The 12,531-nt window shown below is 52.4% G+C and overlaps 4 protein-coding genes across 4 annotated transcripts; all 4 read left to right on the plus strand.

Annotated features, from left to right (window-relative positions):
* Positions 1-2,522: 2,522 nt before the first annotated feature.
* On the plus strand, positions 2,523-5,759 carry J4E92_006215 (uncharacterized protein; the record flags this gene model as incomplete). Its single annotated transcript, XM_051497586.1, has 1 exon — positions 2,523-5,759. The coding sequence occupies one exon, from the start codon at positions 2,523-2,525 to the stop codon at positions 5,757-5,759; it is 3,237 nt and encodes a 1,078-aa protein (XP_051352233.1).
* A 446-nt stretch (positions 5,760-6,205) lies between these two features.
* Positions 6,206-6,629, plus strand: J4E92_006216 (uncharacterized protein; the record flags this gene model as incomplete). The annotated part of the gene is made up of 2 exons (XM_051497587.1): positions 6,206-6,577; positions 6,603-6,629. 2 exons carry the CDS (start codon positions 6,206-6,208, stop codon positions 6,627-6,629), a joined length of 399 nt encoding a protein of 132 aa, XP_051352234.1.
* Positions 6,630-8,595: 1,966 nt separating this feature from the next.
* On the plus strand, positions 8,596-9,288 carry J4E92_006217 (uncharacterized protein; the record flags this gene model as incomplete). Its single annotated transcript, XM_051497588.1, has 1 exon — positions 8,596-9,288. One exon carries the CDS (start codon positions 8,596-8,598, stop codon positions 9,286-9,288), a length of 693 nt encoding a protein of 230 aa, XP_051352235.1.
* Positions 9,289-11,242: 1,954 nt separating this feature from the next.
* J4E92_006218 (uncharacterized protein) lies at positions 11,243-12,196 on the plus strand (the record flags this gene model as incomplete). The annotated part of the gene is made up of 3 exons (XM_051497589.1): positions 11,243-11,247; positions 11,355-11,790; positions 11,843-12,196. 3 exons carry the CDS (start codon positions 11,243-11,245, stop codon positions 12,194-12,196), a joined length of 795 nt encoding a protein of 264 aa, XP_051352236.1.
* Positions 12,197-12,531: the final 335 nt, after the last annotated feature.

Consider the following 12,531-nt stretch of genomic DNA (forward strand, 5'->3'; position numbering starts at 1 on the left):
AGTCGCCAAAGCTGGATGCATCATGGCTGCGAGTGGCTGCATTGAATGAGCCCTAGGCAAGGGCGATGGCTTGCTGCATGTGACGGAGTGAGGGATGATGCACACTAACGATTGCCGTGTCTTTTGCGATGATGGTCGCGCTGTCGCTCGTACGTATGTAAAGCTGCTAGAGGGGTCGTAATGAAGGGATTGGAAATAAAAGTGTCGCTCTTTGTATGTGGCTCTTTAATGTGTGATGCTTGGTGAATTGACTTTATATTCTGGTCCGTTTGCCTGCTTGACTGGTAGTAGCATGAACTTCGATCACCCTTAGATTTTGGTATGATAACCTACTCATCCTATCCTTAGAAGTAACTCAACAATACTTTTGCCAAGTAGCAAAACTCTCTATAGGCTTGGTTGGTAATGGCAGGATGTAGCAATAAAGATTGGATCGACGTGATCGTAAAGGGTGAACACTCCACCTTCGCTGGGACTACTACACCCTCACTGCCAGGCTAGCCATGGTATTGGCTCGGTCGTTCGTGTCAATGCAGTCGTGCGTGGCTCATCGGGTACGCGCCATCGGGATGTGGAGCAGCCTGAGTACACTACACGGAACTACTCTTACGGGTGAACGTCTGGCGTTGGCGCATGGGTAACAAGGCCGCCCCTAGTAATACCCGATGACATATAGCATTACAGATATCGTTATGCGTGGGATGCATAGGATTCAGGATTTAGCAGCAGGATCTATTGATCTTGTTGGATCGATCGGGCTGTCGCGTATGGCCGTATAGGCGCTTGCTCCATCTTCCCATATCGAATATCGGTAACCTCGGCTCGAGCTGCATACGGCCCCAATACATCACACATCTAGCCTCAGGGTTGCAGCGTGTAGTGCCAGCGAACCAAACGCAGTATGAATCGCATTCCAATACTACGTCTGAGAGGTTCGCCCATATGCGCGTGGTCAAGTGTACAACACGAGATGAAAAAATATGGATAAATCAGCCACTCATATTATGAGAGTGACGTGCAGGGATCAGTGTAGAACGGCCCCCTCTCGAGACAAATGCAATTACGAACCAGGAAAGATGGTTTATCTCAAATCATCGGTCGACTCCTGAACCGTGCCCGCAGAAGGCAGCTAGAAGGCCTGTCATGGTTCAGTCCGTAACGTTAAACTGGGGGCAGGGGGTTGGTCGTGTCGACACGCCCGAATCGATGACGCACCCGAGACGAAAAGCCCACAGGTGCCTACCTCTGGTCCTAACAACGAACGTGTATGTATGCGCCGCAAATATTGAAACGCATTCTTCCGGTGGTAGTCGCATTTCCTACTTTGCAAATGGTCCACTTGGCCAAGTTAGATGGTGATGGTTGTGCACTACCCTCGTGATGCACCCGCCGCCCATGTTTGTAGGCAACATCGTGGCACCAGGCTTAAGCGACCGGCGCACAGTCTCGCGCGAAAGGGCGAAGCCGGAGATTGGACGCAAGTGGTCGAATCGGAAAATAAGACATATGGATTATATAGAAGCGCAATGTAGAGCTCATATACCTCGCGTGCGTCTAACGTGTCGCAACGTTGAACAGGGCGGGCGCCCCGCAGAATAGCGAGCACCTGGCACACGACGGGTCCCGCCGTCAGGCTCGCCAGCCACAGCGCACCGGGCTCCACGGAGATGCGCTCGTGATGTGCAGAGCCGGTGTAGAGTTATACATCATATATGTGCATATGAGGCGCCTTACAGCGATGTATGAGGATAGGCAACGTACAGCCTGGGCGGCGATCACAGTCCGCTCGAGGCTTGGTGGCACTGGAAACTGCTTTGTGATGTCTGAATAATCAGCACCGGGTCTCGACGTGCAAGGATTGCCATGTGGGGAAGGGCAGGATTCTGTGGCTTGCATCGGCCAACGTGCGGCCAGTGACTTGAGTGGGCCGACGAGTTTGATCGCGGTTTAATCGGACGTCGACGGGAGGCAAGCGTACGAATCGCAAGGGCGCCATTACATGGCCATGCTTCCGTCCCTTGTAGAGGCGGCATGGGGAATGCAGCCATAGTATAGGCGGAGGGATAGGCCGCAGCAAGCACCTCTTGGAAGGCTTTCATACATCACCCACCGTCGTCATACCTCGTTTCTTGTCTCATCCAGCCCCGAGTTGTGTCGGCCTGGCTGCGTGCTGCTTCTCTGCTCCCGTCGCGCGTGCTGACGCTCAATCCACCTCCCCACATACCCAACTCGCGCTTTGATATAGAGACTAGCGCCCCCACTGGACTCCAAGCAAGGGCCGTAACTATCCTGTGGAGAAGTCGGAGCTTACCATTTCCCCTTCTTCGGCCGGCGTTCCGATCCAAGCACACTACGTTTGGACGTCTCGACGCCTGATTCTGCCTGCGATGTTGTTTTGGGGCCTTGGGTGCAGGCGCATATGAAATATTTCTTCTTCTGATCTTGAAGTTTGGAACCTGATGTAAGACTGACTGCCTCGGCGCTACGCAACAGCTCCACGACGGCAGGCAGTCGTCGAGAACATGGCCGACTCCGGCGCAACCGCAACCTCCATAGCCACGCCCTCCCACGCGCGCTTCGACAACGACGACTCGCTCCTGCTGGCTGAATTCGGCTTGCCTGAACTTCGAGCCTCTCCGAATGCGACTGGGACTAGTCCGTCTAACATTATGGGCTCGTTTTCCGACTTCGACATGGGGTTTGCGCAGAGCCAAGGATTCGCGTCCAATTTCGACGGCATACAACCAAAGATTGAGGCTGGATATGCGGACCACAGAGGCAGCGTCGGCAACATGAGCGAAGAGGGTATGAGTGGTGGCGGGAGTGCGCATCCAAATCGGATGAGCATTGGAGGAAGCCCCGGCCGCGACGGAAACAACACCAGCCCCGAGAGCGCACCTGCCATGGGTATGCTCGCAATTGGCGAATCGATGAATGATGCTTCGGCGCATGCCATGAACAGCGGCAATGACGGCACAAACCATTCGACTACATCGCGAAGGAGCAAGGACGATGCGCAAGATCCGCCACTTTGGAGCGAGATGAAGACAAAGGCTGGTAAGGAGAGGAAACGACTGCCTCTCGCTTGCATCGCATGTCGAAGGAAGAAGATTCGCTGCTCAGGCGAAAAGCCAGCCTGCAAGCACTGCCTGCGGAGCCGGATACCGTGTGTCTACAAGGTCACCACTAGGAAGGCTGCACCGAGGACGGACTATATGGCGATGCTGGACAAGAGGCTCAAGCGCATGGAGGATCGTGTCATCAAGCTGATACCAAAGGAAAGCTTGCCTTCTGTTGCGAATGTGGGCAGATCCGTCGTTAAGCCCGCTATCCCCGGCGCCCCACCCAAAACACCCACCACGAAGAAACGCGCCGCAGAAGAAGCCTTTGGTAACGAGCTGGACGAATGGTCGAAAGCAAAAGGAGGAGATCCAGAAACCGCTGGGTCGACATCGCATGGGAAGGAATCAGACGAGAGCAAGCTTCTTACGGAAGGCGCGGAGAGCTTGCCGCCGAAAGAGATCCAAGAACACCTGGCTGAGGTGTATTTTGACTTTGTCTACGGGCAAAGCTACCCACTCCTGCACAAGCCGAGCTTTATGCGAAGACTAGCAGCTGGGAAGGTTCCGCCGGTACTGATACTAGCAATGTGCGCCATATCGGCACGATTCTCGAACCACCCGCAACTACGGACAGAGCCATGCTTCCTACGGGGCGACAGTTGGGCTGAACGAGCGCGCGAGATTGCCCTAAAACGATACGACGCACCGAATATCACCATCTTGATAGTCTACCTGCTGCTGGGGCTCCATGAGTTTGGCACATGTCAAGGCGGACGGAGTTGGATGTTTGGCGGTATGGCGCAGAGGATGGCATACGCACTACAACTGCACAAGGAGAACGAGTACGACCCACTGGTCAACGAGCCAGACAGGAAACCCCTGAGCGCTACGGATCGCGAAATACGGCGGCGGACCATGTGGTCTTGCTTCCTGATGGACCGTTTCAACTCCTCCGGTACCGACCGACCACTCTTCGTACACGAGCAGTACATCGAAGTGCAATTACCAGTCAAAGAGCACCTATACGTACACGAGATACACGCGCCCACCGAGAACTTAGAAGGCGACGTGCCAAACCCCGTTCCACCTGACAGCGGTCAACTGGCGAACCCGCGCGATAACATGGGCGTCTCGGCATACACCATACGATTAGTCTGCATATGGGGCAAGCTCATCAAGTACATGAACCTGGGAGGAAAGGAACGCGAGGCAGAGCCTATGTGGTCGGCCGATTCGACCTACAACGCGATCAAGAAAGAGGCGAAAGAGTTCAAGGCTGCATTGCCTGAGATGCTTGTCTATAATCCGGAGAACTTGAAGAGCCATGCGATAGGCAAGACTGCGAACTCGTTCTTGTATCTTCACATCTTATGGCAACAGATCATGCTGTTCATGCACCGGTTCGCGCTACCCTCGACTGCAGGCAGCAGACCACCGAAGGACATGCCACACGACTTTCTCACAGAGTCCGCCCGCTCCGCGCTCGATGCCGCGAACCAGATCTCGATGCTCATCAACGAAGCCATGGACCACAACGTTGTCGCGCCATTCGCCGGCTACTCCGCCTTCTTCTCCTCGACCGTACATGTCCATGGTGTGTTCTCGAAGAACCCGAAGCTGGAAGCGCAATCGAAGAAGTACCTGGCATACAACGTCAAATACCTGACAAAGATGAAGAAGTACTGGGGCATGTTCCACTACATTGCAGAAAACCTGAAGGAGCTGTACCGTCAGCACGCGGACGCGCAGCTGAAGGGCCCGAATGCGAGCGGCGAAAAGAAGAAGGGTAGCATATTTCAATATGGTGATTGGTTCGACAGATACCCGCACGGTGTTTCGAAAACAGACTACGAAGACGCCGCTGAGTCGAATCCGAACGAGCCAGGCACTGATGCAGTATTGGGACACAAGAGCGACCTGCAGAGTGTGGAAGAGTTCTTCGCATCGCTGTCTCCGCCGTCAAAAACCGATCAGCAACGCAAACAAGCGCGCAAGAACAAGTCGAAGTCGATCTCAAAACCTGCTGATCTCGCTTCGGCCAACCAACAAGATCTGCCACGCTTACAACGACACAACAGCCAATCTCAGCAAAACCATGCCGCTCGACTACAAGCGCAGCAGCAAATGAACATCAACATGGCCTCGCAAGACGCAATCGATGCCGCCATCGCCGCCGGCTACGACCCCGCTGCTCTCTTCGCCCAACAACAGCAACAACATGCTTCACCCCAACAATTCCTCGCCGACTTCGCAGGTTCCCACCACGCGCATCAACAGCACCCTCACCACCCATCGCTTCCCCTCATCAACACCTCACCAACGATGATTCACCCCTCACACGCCCACCAAATGGACCCCACGAACCTCTCTCCCTTCCCCGATCTAGCCACCGACTTCAACAACTCTTTCTGGAATCTCGAAGCCATGGGTCTGGGCAACAATGCCAACAACAACAATTTCTTCGATCCGATGAGCAGTTACTTCGTGCCGTTCAACGTGGAGCCGCCACCACAGCATAGTCTAGGCGACGACGGAGTATTCTCTGGGCAGGGCGCTGAGGCATACGGTTTCGCGCTGGGCGCGGGGACGCCTGTTGATTTGGATATGATGCATGGTGGGGGAGGGCCGAGGATGCATAGGGGGAGTGTTAGTGGGGGGAGGCCGAGTTTGGGGAGGAGGGGCACGGGATTGGAGTAAAAAAAAGTTTTTATGAGTTCGATTGGGCACAAAACGGTTGGCACGGGAAAACTAATGTGGTAATGAGTATTGGGTATATACCATTTAGCGGAGTTTATCGCAGAAGTGAGGGGTTGCGCATGGCGTTGGATGTACTGTCTACGTAGGGAAAATCGTAGTATTATCTTGCATGGGCCGTCTTCGCTGTACGTCCTGCGACCTTTGCCACCCAAAAGGGTTTTTGCGCAGCTTACTCCCACCAGACCACCAATCGTTCGTTAGGGATGAGCTCATCGGTATGTGGGCAGCTAGCCGTATCACTGGTTGGCCATGCATTGCATGAACGCCACCAGCTGCGTTGGCGCCTAAACTGATCTCAGCCGCAGTCCAACCTTTTCGCTTGGGCTACATCGAGTTGACTTCTACCACCTCGCTCCACGAGCGCAAAAACTGTTACCGAAAGAACAATGGAGGAGGACGACCTACCCGATCTTGAAATTGGGATCCGCTTAGCGGGAGACGACTGGCGCACTTCAAATCCAAACGTACGCCAAGCAATATCACCCATTCCTATCCCGAGCGACATTCTGCGGAAAAACGAGGCTCGCTCATTCGAAGGGGTCTATGAGGATGAGGAGCTACCTGATCTTACCACAGGAGATTCAGTGAGGGACGACATAACTCGCATACTCGTCCTGTTACCATCGGACGACTACAATGCACCACTTCGAGGCCAAAGAGAACGACTACGGTTGCCACCAGATGGACCGCTGAGCGCCGAGCGTCATAGTGGCCATATTGGAGGATACGATGCTGTCTCATACACATGGGGGACAAACGTCTATGGAGGCTCCATTTCCATAGATGGTGCTGAACTACCAATACCTCTAAATCTCGAGCTTGCTCTAAGGAGAATCCGGGACTTCGGACGTGTGCGTCTGATTTGGGCTGACGCCGTCTGCATCAACATGGCCGATTTGATCGAGCGAGGACATCAGATTCGAAACATTCGAAAGATCTTCCAATGTGCTGATACGGTGTTGGTGTGGTTAGGAGAAGAAATTACGAATCATCGAGGGTTGTTTCAGTTCGTGAGCCTCGTCGCAAGGACCAGTGACGTGGATGACCCAATATTTGGACATGCGGAAGACACACAGTGGCAAGCTTTGCAAGTTTTGTTGACGCACCCGTACTTCACACGTATGTGGGTTGTGCAAGAACTTGCTTTTGCGCATCATATCGACGTTCTTCAGGGCAATGATACACTCGAATGGGAATTGCTCCTGAAGGCGGTCCGTGCATCACGCACCAGATTCGCTGAGCGTAAAACCAAGCTGTCACTACATGTCGATAGTCGAGTCGATAAGGCCATTTCTTTCATACTCAACATCGACCTATGCTCTTGCATTAGTAAGAGTGGACACATAAGACTGCCCGCGCTCTCCTTGGAGGAGTTGGTGTTCAGATTTTCGGCCGCCGAAGCGTCGCATCCACTCGACAACATATACGGTTTGCTAGAAATAGCGATTGATGTTGACGCATGGAAATCGCACGGAGGATTTCCCGATTATGATAGATCATGGGAAGAAGTTCAAAGAACGTTTTATATGCTTTGCATAAGACACTCCGGGAGTCTAGATGTCATCTTCCGCCCGTGGAAATGGCTTCAACCATCACCATGGTTAATTCATCAGGCCGAGGGAAACGACCACACAGTTTCCTTAGTACAATCTCCGGGGCAAACGTCGCCATATAGCATTTTCGATGGCTGCCATCTGGACCCCAGGATGCGAGGGCTCACCATGATAACTGAGGACTTTATATCCACCCAAGGCTACCTCTTTGATGAAGTGGAGGCCATCACTGATGTTCATGACAATTTGAATATACCTTTCCCTAGATCGTGGCTGTCTGAGGATTTCATCAATGATGCACCAAAGTTCGCTCGTACGTTACTGGCCAGCGCTAAGGAATTAAAATTCGATCCAAGCCTCGATATCGTTCAATGCATTCGTCGCCTGGCGGAAGACTCCGAAAACAGAAAAGACAGATCTGCTCGGCCATCAGAACTTTGCAAGGCTTTCGAGGATCTGTATGCTTTGACAAAAGGTCGGAGATTATTCAGAAGTAGAAGGTGGTCGGTCAAGGGCCTTGGTCCTGCTCATATGAGGTCAGGTGACTGTGAGTGTACCCTCATCTTTCTACACATGTTATGCAACTGACAAGCCAGAAGTGATCTGCTTTACCCCACAATGCAGCGTTCCCGTTGTACTCCGCATGGTGGAGAACGAAGGCTGGCGATACCAAGTCATCGGAACATGCTATGTGTGCGAGTATATGTCGGGACAGATCTCAGATCTCTTGCTCGAAGAGAAACTGTCTGTCATCGAATTCGCGGTACCATTTGGAGCAGAAAAAGCAACTTCAAAAGCCGCTAGTACGGCTACGCACATTGTGAACAATGATTCCACGAAAGAGGTGCTGCATCTCGCGCGAGACTCCAGGGCGCACATCTCCAAAGCTTCCACAAACCCATCTATGGTTCGAGAGGTGGATGTACCGCAGTTAGCCCGGGGCTATCGTATGTACTGGATCTGTGTAAGTAAAGTTTCACGTAATCATCCTGGTGCAGGTTCCGGACGCAGCCGTGACATCACGGCATCTATGTGTTCTCGTGTCGTTCTCTCGATTCCCCAATTAGTATCGCACTATCACTACATTTGGTCAGTTAGTCGAGCGATGCTCATGTCGAAACTTTATTCCTTGGCTGTGAAGAATAGACATTTACAATAGTAGGCTATCGGAAGCATTGCTAATGACGATATAGACTTGTGGGTTCAAAGGACTCGGCCATTACATGGAGTCTAGGCCCGGTGCGATAAGAGAACTTGCCACAGAGCTTCAGAATGGAGGATACACAGTTACTCTGGAGCCCTACAATTCCTTCGATATCTGGAACAACTTCTTTGATATGGCTATATCGCGACTTCAAATGACGGTAGAAAACTTCTGGAAACAATACGTTACCGCCACACTCTATACACCATCAACAGCGATGCCAGTCATAAAGCCCGCCGATGGTCTCAGGAATACGTGCGTTTCTGTTCCGGACGGACCAAAGAAGACCCCAGCGCTTGTACCAAACACAGGTAGCAGTGGTAATCCGAGGAACTCGGCAAGCACATCTTCTGCGAAAAGCCAAGGTACTGCAAACCGAAGCACATTCCCATCTGGTACATTGGTGCCACCCCAAGCCGTCCCAGTCGCCTCGTCGCAAGTGACAGCAGCAACATCGTCGAACCCGTCAAACGTGACAATTCCTTCATCCGGCGATTTTATTCATGTTTGCTTCAAAGTGAAGAGGTACTTCAAGCTTCGCCATGACTTACTTCTAACCCAGGTCAGTAAAGATCGTGAGCTTTTTACCAACCTTCGCGAAGCGTATGCTGCAAACTTCTCGTGGGCTCACCGCAATCTGAGCATATGGACTGTCCAGAAGATCAACTATGTCAGGGTAAGAGACAGCTACTGTAGCGAAAGAAAGTTCTGACTCTGCGAGTAGTTCAATCAATGGGAGCGCAGCGAGGTTACAAATCTTCAGCGTGGCGTACCTCCAGAAAGCGAAAGGCATTATGCCTTGAAGCCTAATCCCCGAGGTTACGAGCCTGTGCTGGACAACGACCATCTCATGCATCGATTCACTTGTTCGACGAACGCGAGATGTTTGGATGGTAGCATAGGCTTCGAGCACATCCCTAAACGTATTGATCGTCCAGAACCCTGGAACCACGATGAGCATCCAGATCTTGGCATAGGCTGGGGGTTACAACTAGAGGAAGGATGTTTCCACCGCCTTTGTATAGTCGTTGTCGGCGGAGTCGTTGTGAGCGCTGTGATTGGAGTGATCTGGTCGGCTCTTACTAGAGACGTACAGAGTGGTTTCGTTGTTGCTAGCTGGCTACTCACCAGTGGGACTATTTTGGTAGCTACGATCCAGATACTAGTGACATTGCCGTCAATTTGAGAGACAGAGCAGGATGGCACTATCAGAACCAGACGTCACATACCTGCTTACGAAAGCCAGTATGATGTGTGCACCTCATAGAAGGAAAAAGCGAACAGGTCTGCAGCCTACATCAACATAGAAACCTGCAAAGTAGGTGCCCTAACGTCGATGTAGGCTCTACGCCTGTTCAGTTTTTTTTCCCTAGGTTGACGTGTGTGCTTACCATTGCAGTGTTATCATGATTGAAAGCGCTGACTTGATGTTCTCGATTACCAGACGTAACTCCCAAACCAACTTTCGCGCCGCCTGCCCCATTTCGGCCACTCCACTTCATCAACACCTCGACCCATCCACTTACCAACCATCGCAGCCACCTCCAAAATCCCCACCCCAGCCTCGGATCACAGGATCCGTCGCATATCCTACCAGGGCTCGAGTTTGAGGGACCAGGCATTTCATGTTTGAAGATCGACCGTGTCGTTTGGTGAAACGCTAGTGGCGACGGGCCTGCAACATCATGCAGCTGCGGGTGGATCACGGCAACTAGTATTCGCCTACGCTGATGCTGAACAGGATAATCGCGAGTGATTGGAAACCGATGATTTGAGTGTGTGGTTTTGCATGTTCGGATTCTACCGTGTTTGGTGCGACTTGTCATGCGCGCGGGGTGGAGTTACTCGTTTTGGTGCGGGCAGCAAGAACAACACCACGGTGCGATGGACGCCACGACAGAGCCTCACACATGAGTAACTCATCAATACTGCTCGTTACCTTCAGCATGGATTATTTTGACGTGAGTTGAGTATTCTGATAGGTCAATAATGTGATGGTGGTATTATGTGAAACATACATGCGTTTGCTTGTTTAGTGGGATTCTGCAACTCCAAAGACAGCGTTTCGCAAATCCACGATCTTGCATTGAGAGTTTCCGCCTTGGCGCCTTTAGCCTTCATCCCCAGGCGCAGACGAAACTGAGTATCGGAACGTTGACACCTCTCAGCGCCTGGATAATCGGCACTCCGCCACAGCCAAGTATGGGAGGGAAACGCCTCACTGCCGCCAAGCACGTTTAGCCTTGCCGGAAGACCTTCGAAAACGCATCTTGACACAAGAGCCTGCCTGTCTCCATACTGAATTGTACATGCCAATGACGAGCTGAGTGGAGCGGTGGGCGGCTGTCATCCCAATGGAGAATACGATGCGATGTAGATCGACAATGCCGCTCAATGGGAAAGAGGTATAAGATGCCTTGTTGAAGCCGGCTCTACAATCATCATCAACATTCAACTCTTCAACTCCTCTACTAATACTTCATTCTCCATTAGCCTGGTGCTTCTCGCTTTTCACCTTTACTTCAAACCACCCGTATCTTTTAATCCACCGAGTTGATCTCGATTTCAAATACACACATACAATATGCACTTCTCACCAGCTCTCGTCCTCGCCCTTGCGGCTGCCGTTTCTGCCCACGGTGTGGTCTCTGAGATCAAGGGTGCCAATGGAGTCACCATGCCTGGCTTGACTATCCAAGACGGAACTCCTCGCGACTGCTCCTCCAAGTAGGTCTCTCAACCTTGTATTCTTGAAACAGGTTACTAACCAATTTTCAGCGGCTGCGGTTCTCAAGCCGACACTGCCATCATCAGGGACCGCGAAATCTCCAGTGGCAAGACTGGTCCTCTTGGTCGCACACAAGGTAATGGCAACGTTGATGCTGCCGTTATGGTTGGTGCCTTCATGGGACAGGGTGCCGCGCCTCCTGCGAACAACGGTGCTTCTGGAAGTGTTGGTGTCGAAGACAACATCCAGCAGGCTGGCCAGAGGAAGCGTCAATTCCTCAGCGGTCTTCTTGGTGGAGGCGCTGGTGGTGCTGGAGGTGCTGGCGGCAAGGCCGGTGCTACTGGTATCGCTGGACTGCTCGGTGGAGGTGGTGACAAGGTCAACGGCCCACCAGAGTCACGCGTTGCTGCCGCAGTAGGAGCGGGTGCCACAAGCGGCATGCCCACTTGCGCTGACGATGGTACCGTCACAATGACTCTGCGCCAGGTAAGCGATCATTCCTACTCTTTTCCATACATTTCTAACTCATTCCTTTCAGATCAACCAGGACGGTGCTGGACCATTCACTGCCGACGTTGATGGTACCTCAGGCGGTACTGACGAGGCCGCTATGCAGCCTGCTACCGTCACCCAGGACGTTCCTGGCCTCGGTGTTCAGGGTATCTCGCTCGCCACCAACACCGAGTTTGCCATGAAGGTACAGATGCCGGCTGGTATGACTTGCGACGCTACTGTTGCTGGTGTCAACAACGTCTGCGTCATGCGCGTCCGCAACGGTGCTGCCGCGGGTCCCTTCGGCGGATCTGTTGCTTTCACACAGGGCGCCGCTGCCAGGAAGCGCGCCATCGCTTACAAGCTCAAGAAGCGCATGGAGATTGGTAACAAGAACTAAGGCGGATGTGATGAACACTCTACCTCAATGTTAATACATGGACTGGCTGGTTCAGCGCCAATGATCGATGATGGAGATCGGGTACATATGGATAATGAGTATTGTAGAGTATAACGAATCGCAATGAATGCTTCATACGAAAAGAAATCTGCGTCCTTCGTGCACACCTGGGTAAGTCGCTGTGAAGCAGCAAACACCTAGGTACTTTGCTGCAAGCTTGGATCCAGAACCACTGGCAAAAGAAGCATGATACCGCGTGGTTGCTGGCGTCGGGATTAGTGGATTTAAGGGTGGCGGTTTACCGGAAGAAGTGCCGCCAAGGTGAAGGATCGAAA

Source organism: Alternaria infectoria (genome assembly GCF_024043175.1).
Source record: "Alternaria infectoria strain BMP 0036 chromosome Unknown scaffold_9, whole genome shotgun sequence".
NCBI lineage: Eukaryota > Fungi > Ascomycota > Dothideomycetes > Pleosporales > Pleosporaceae > Alternaria > Alternaria infectoria.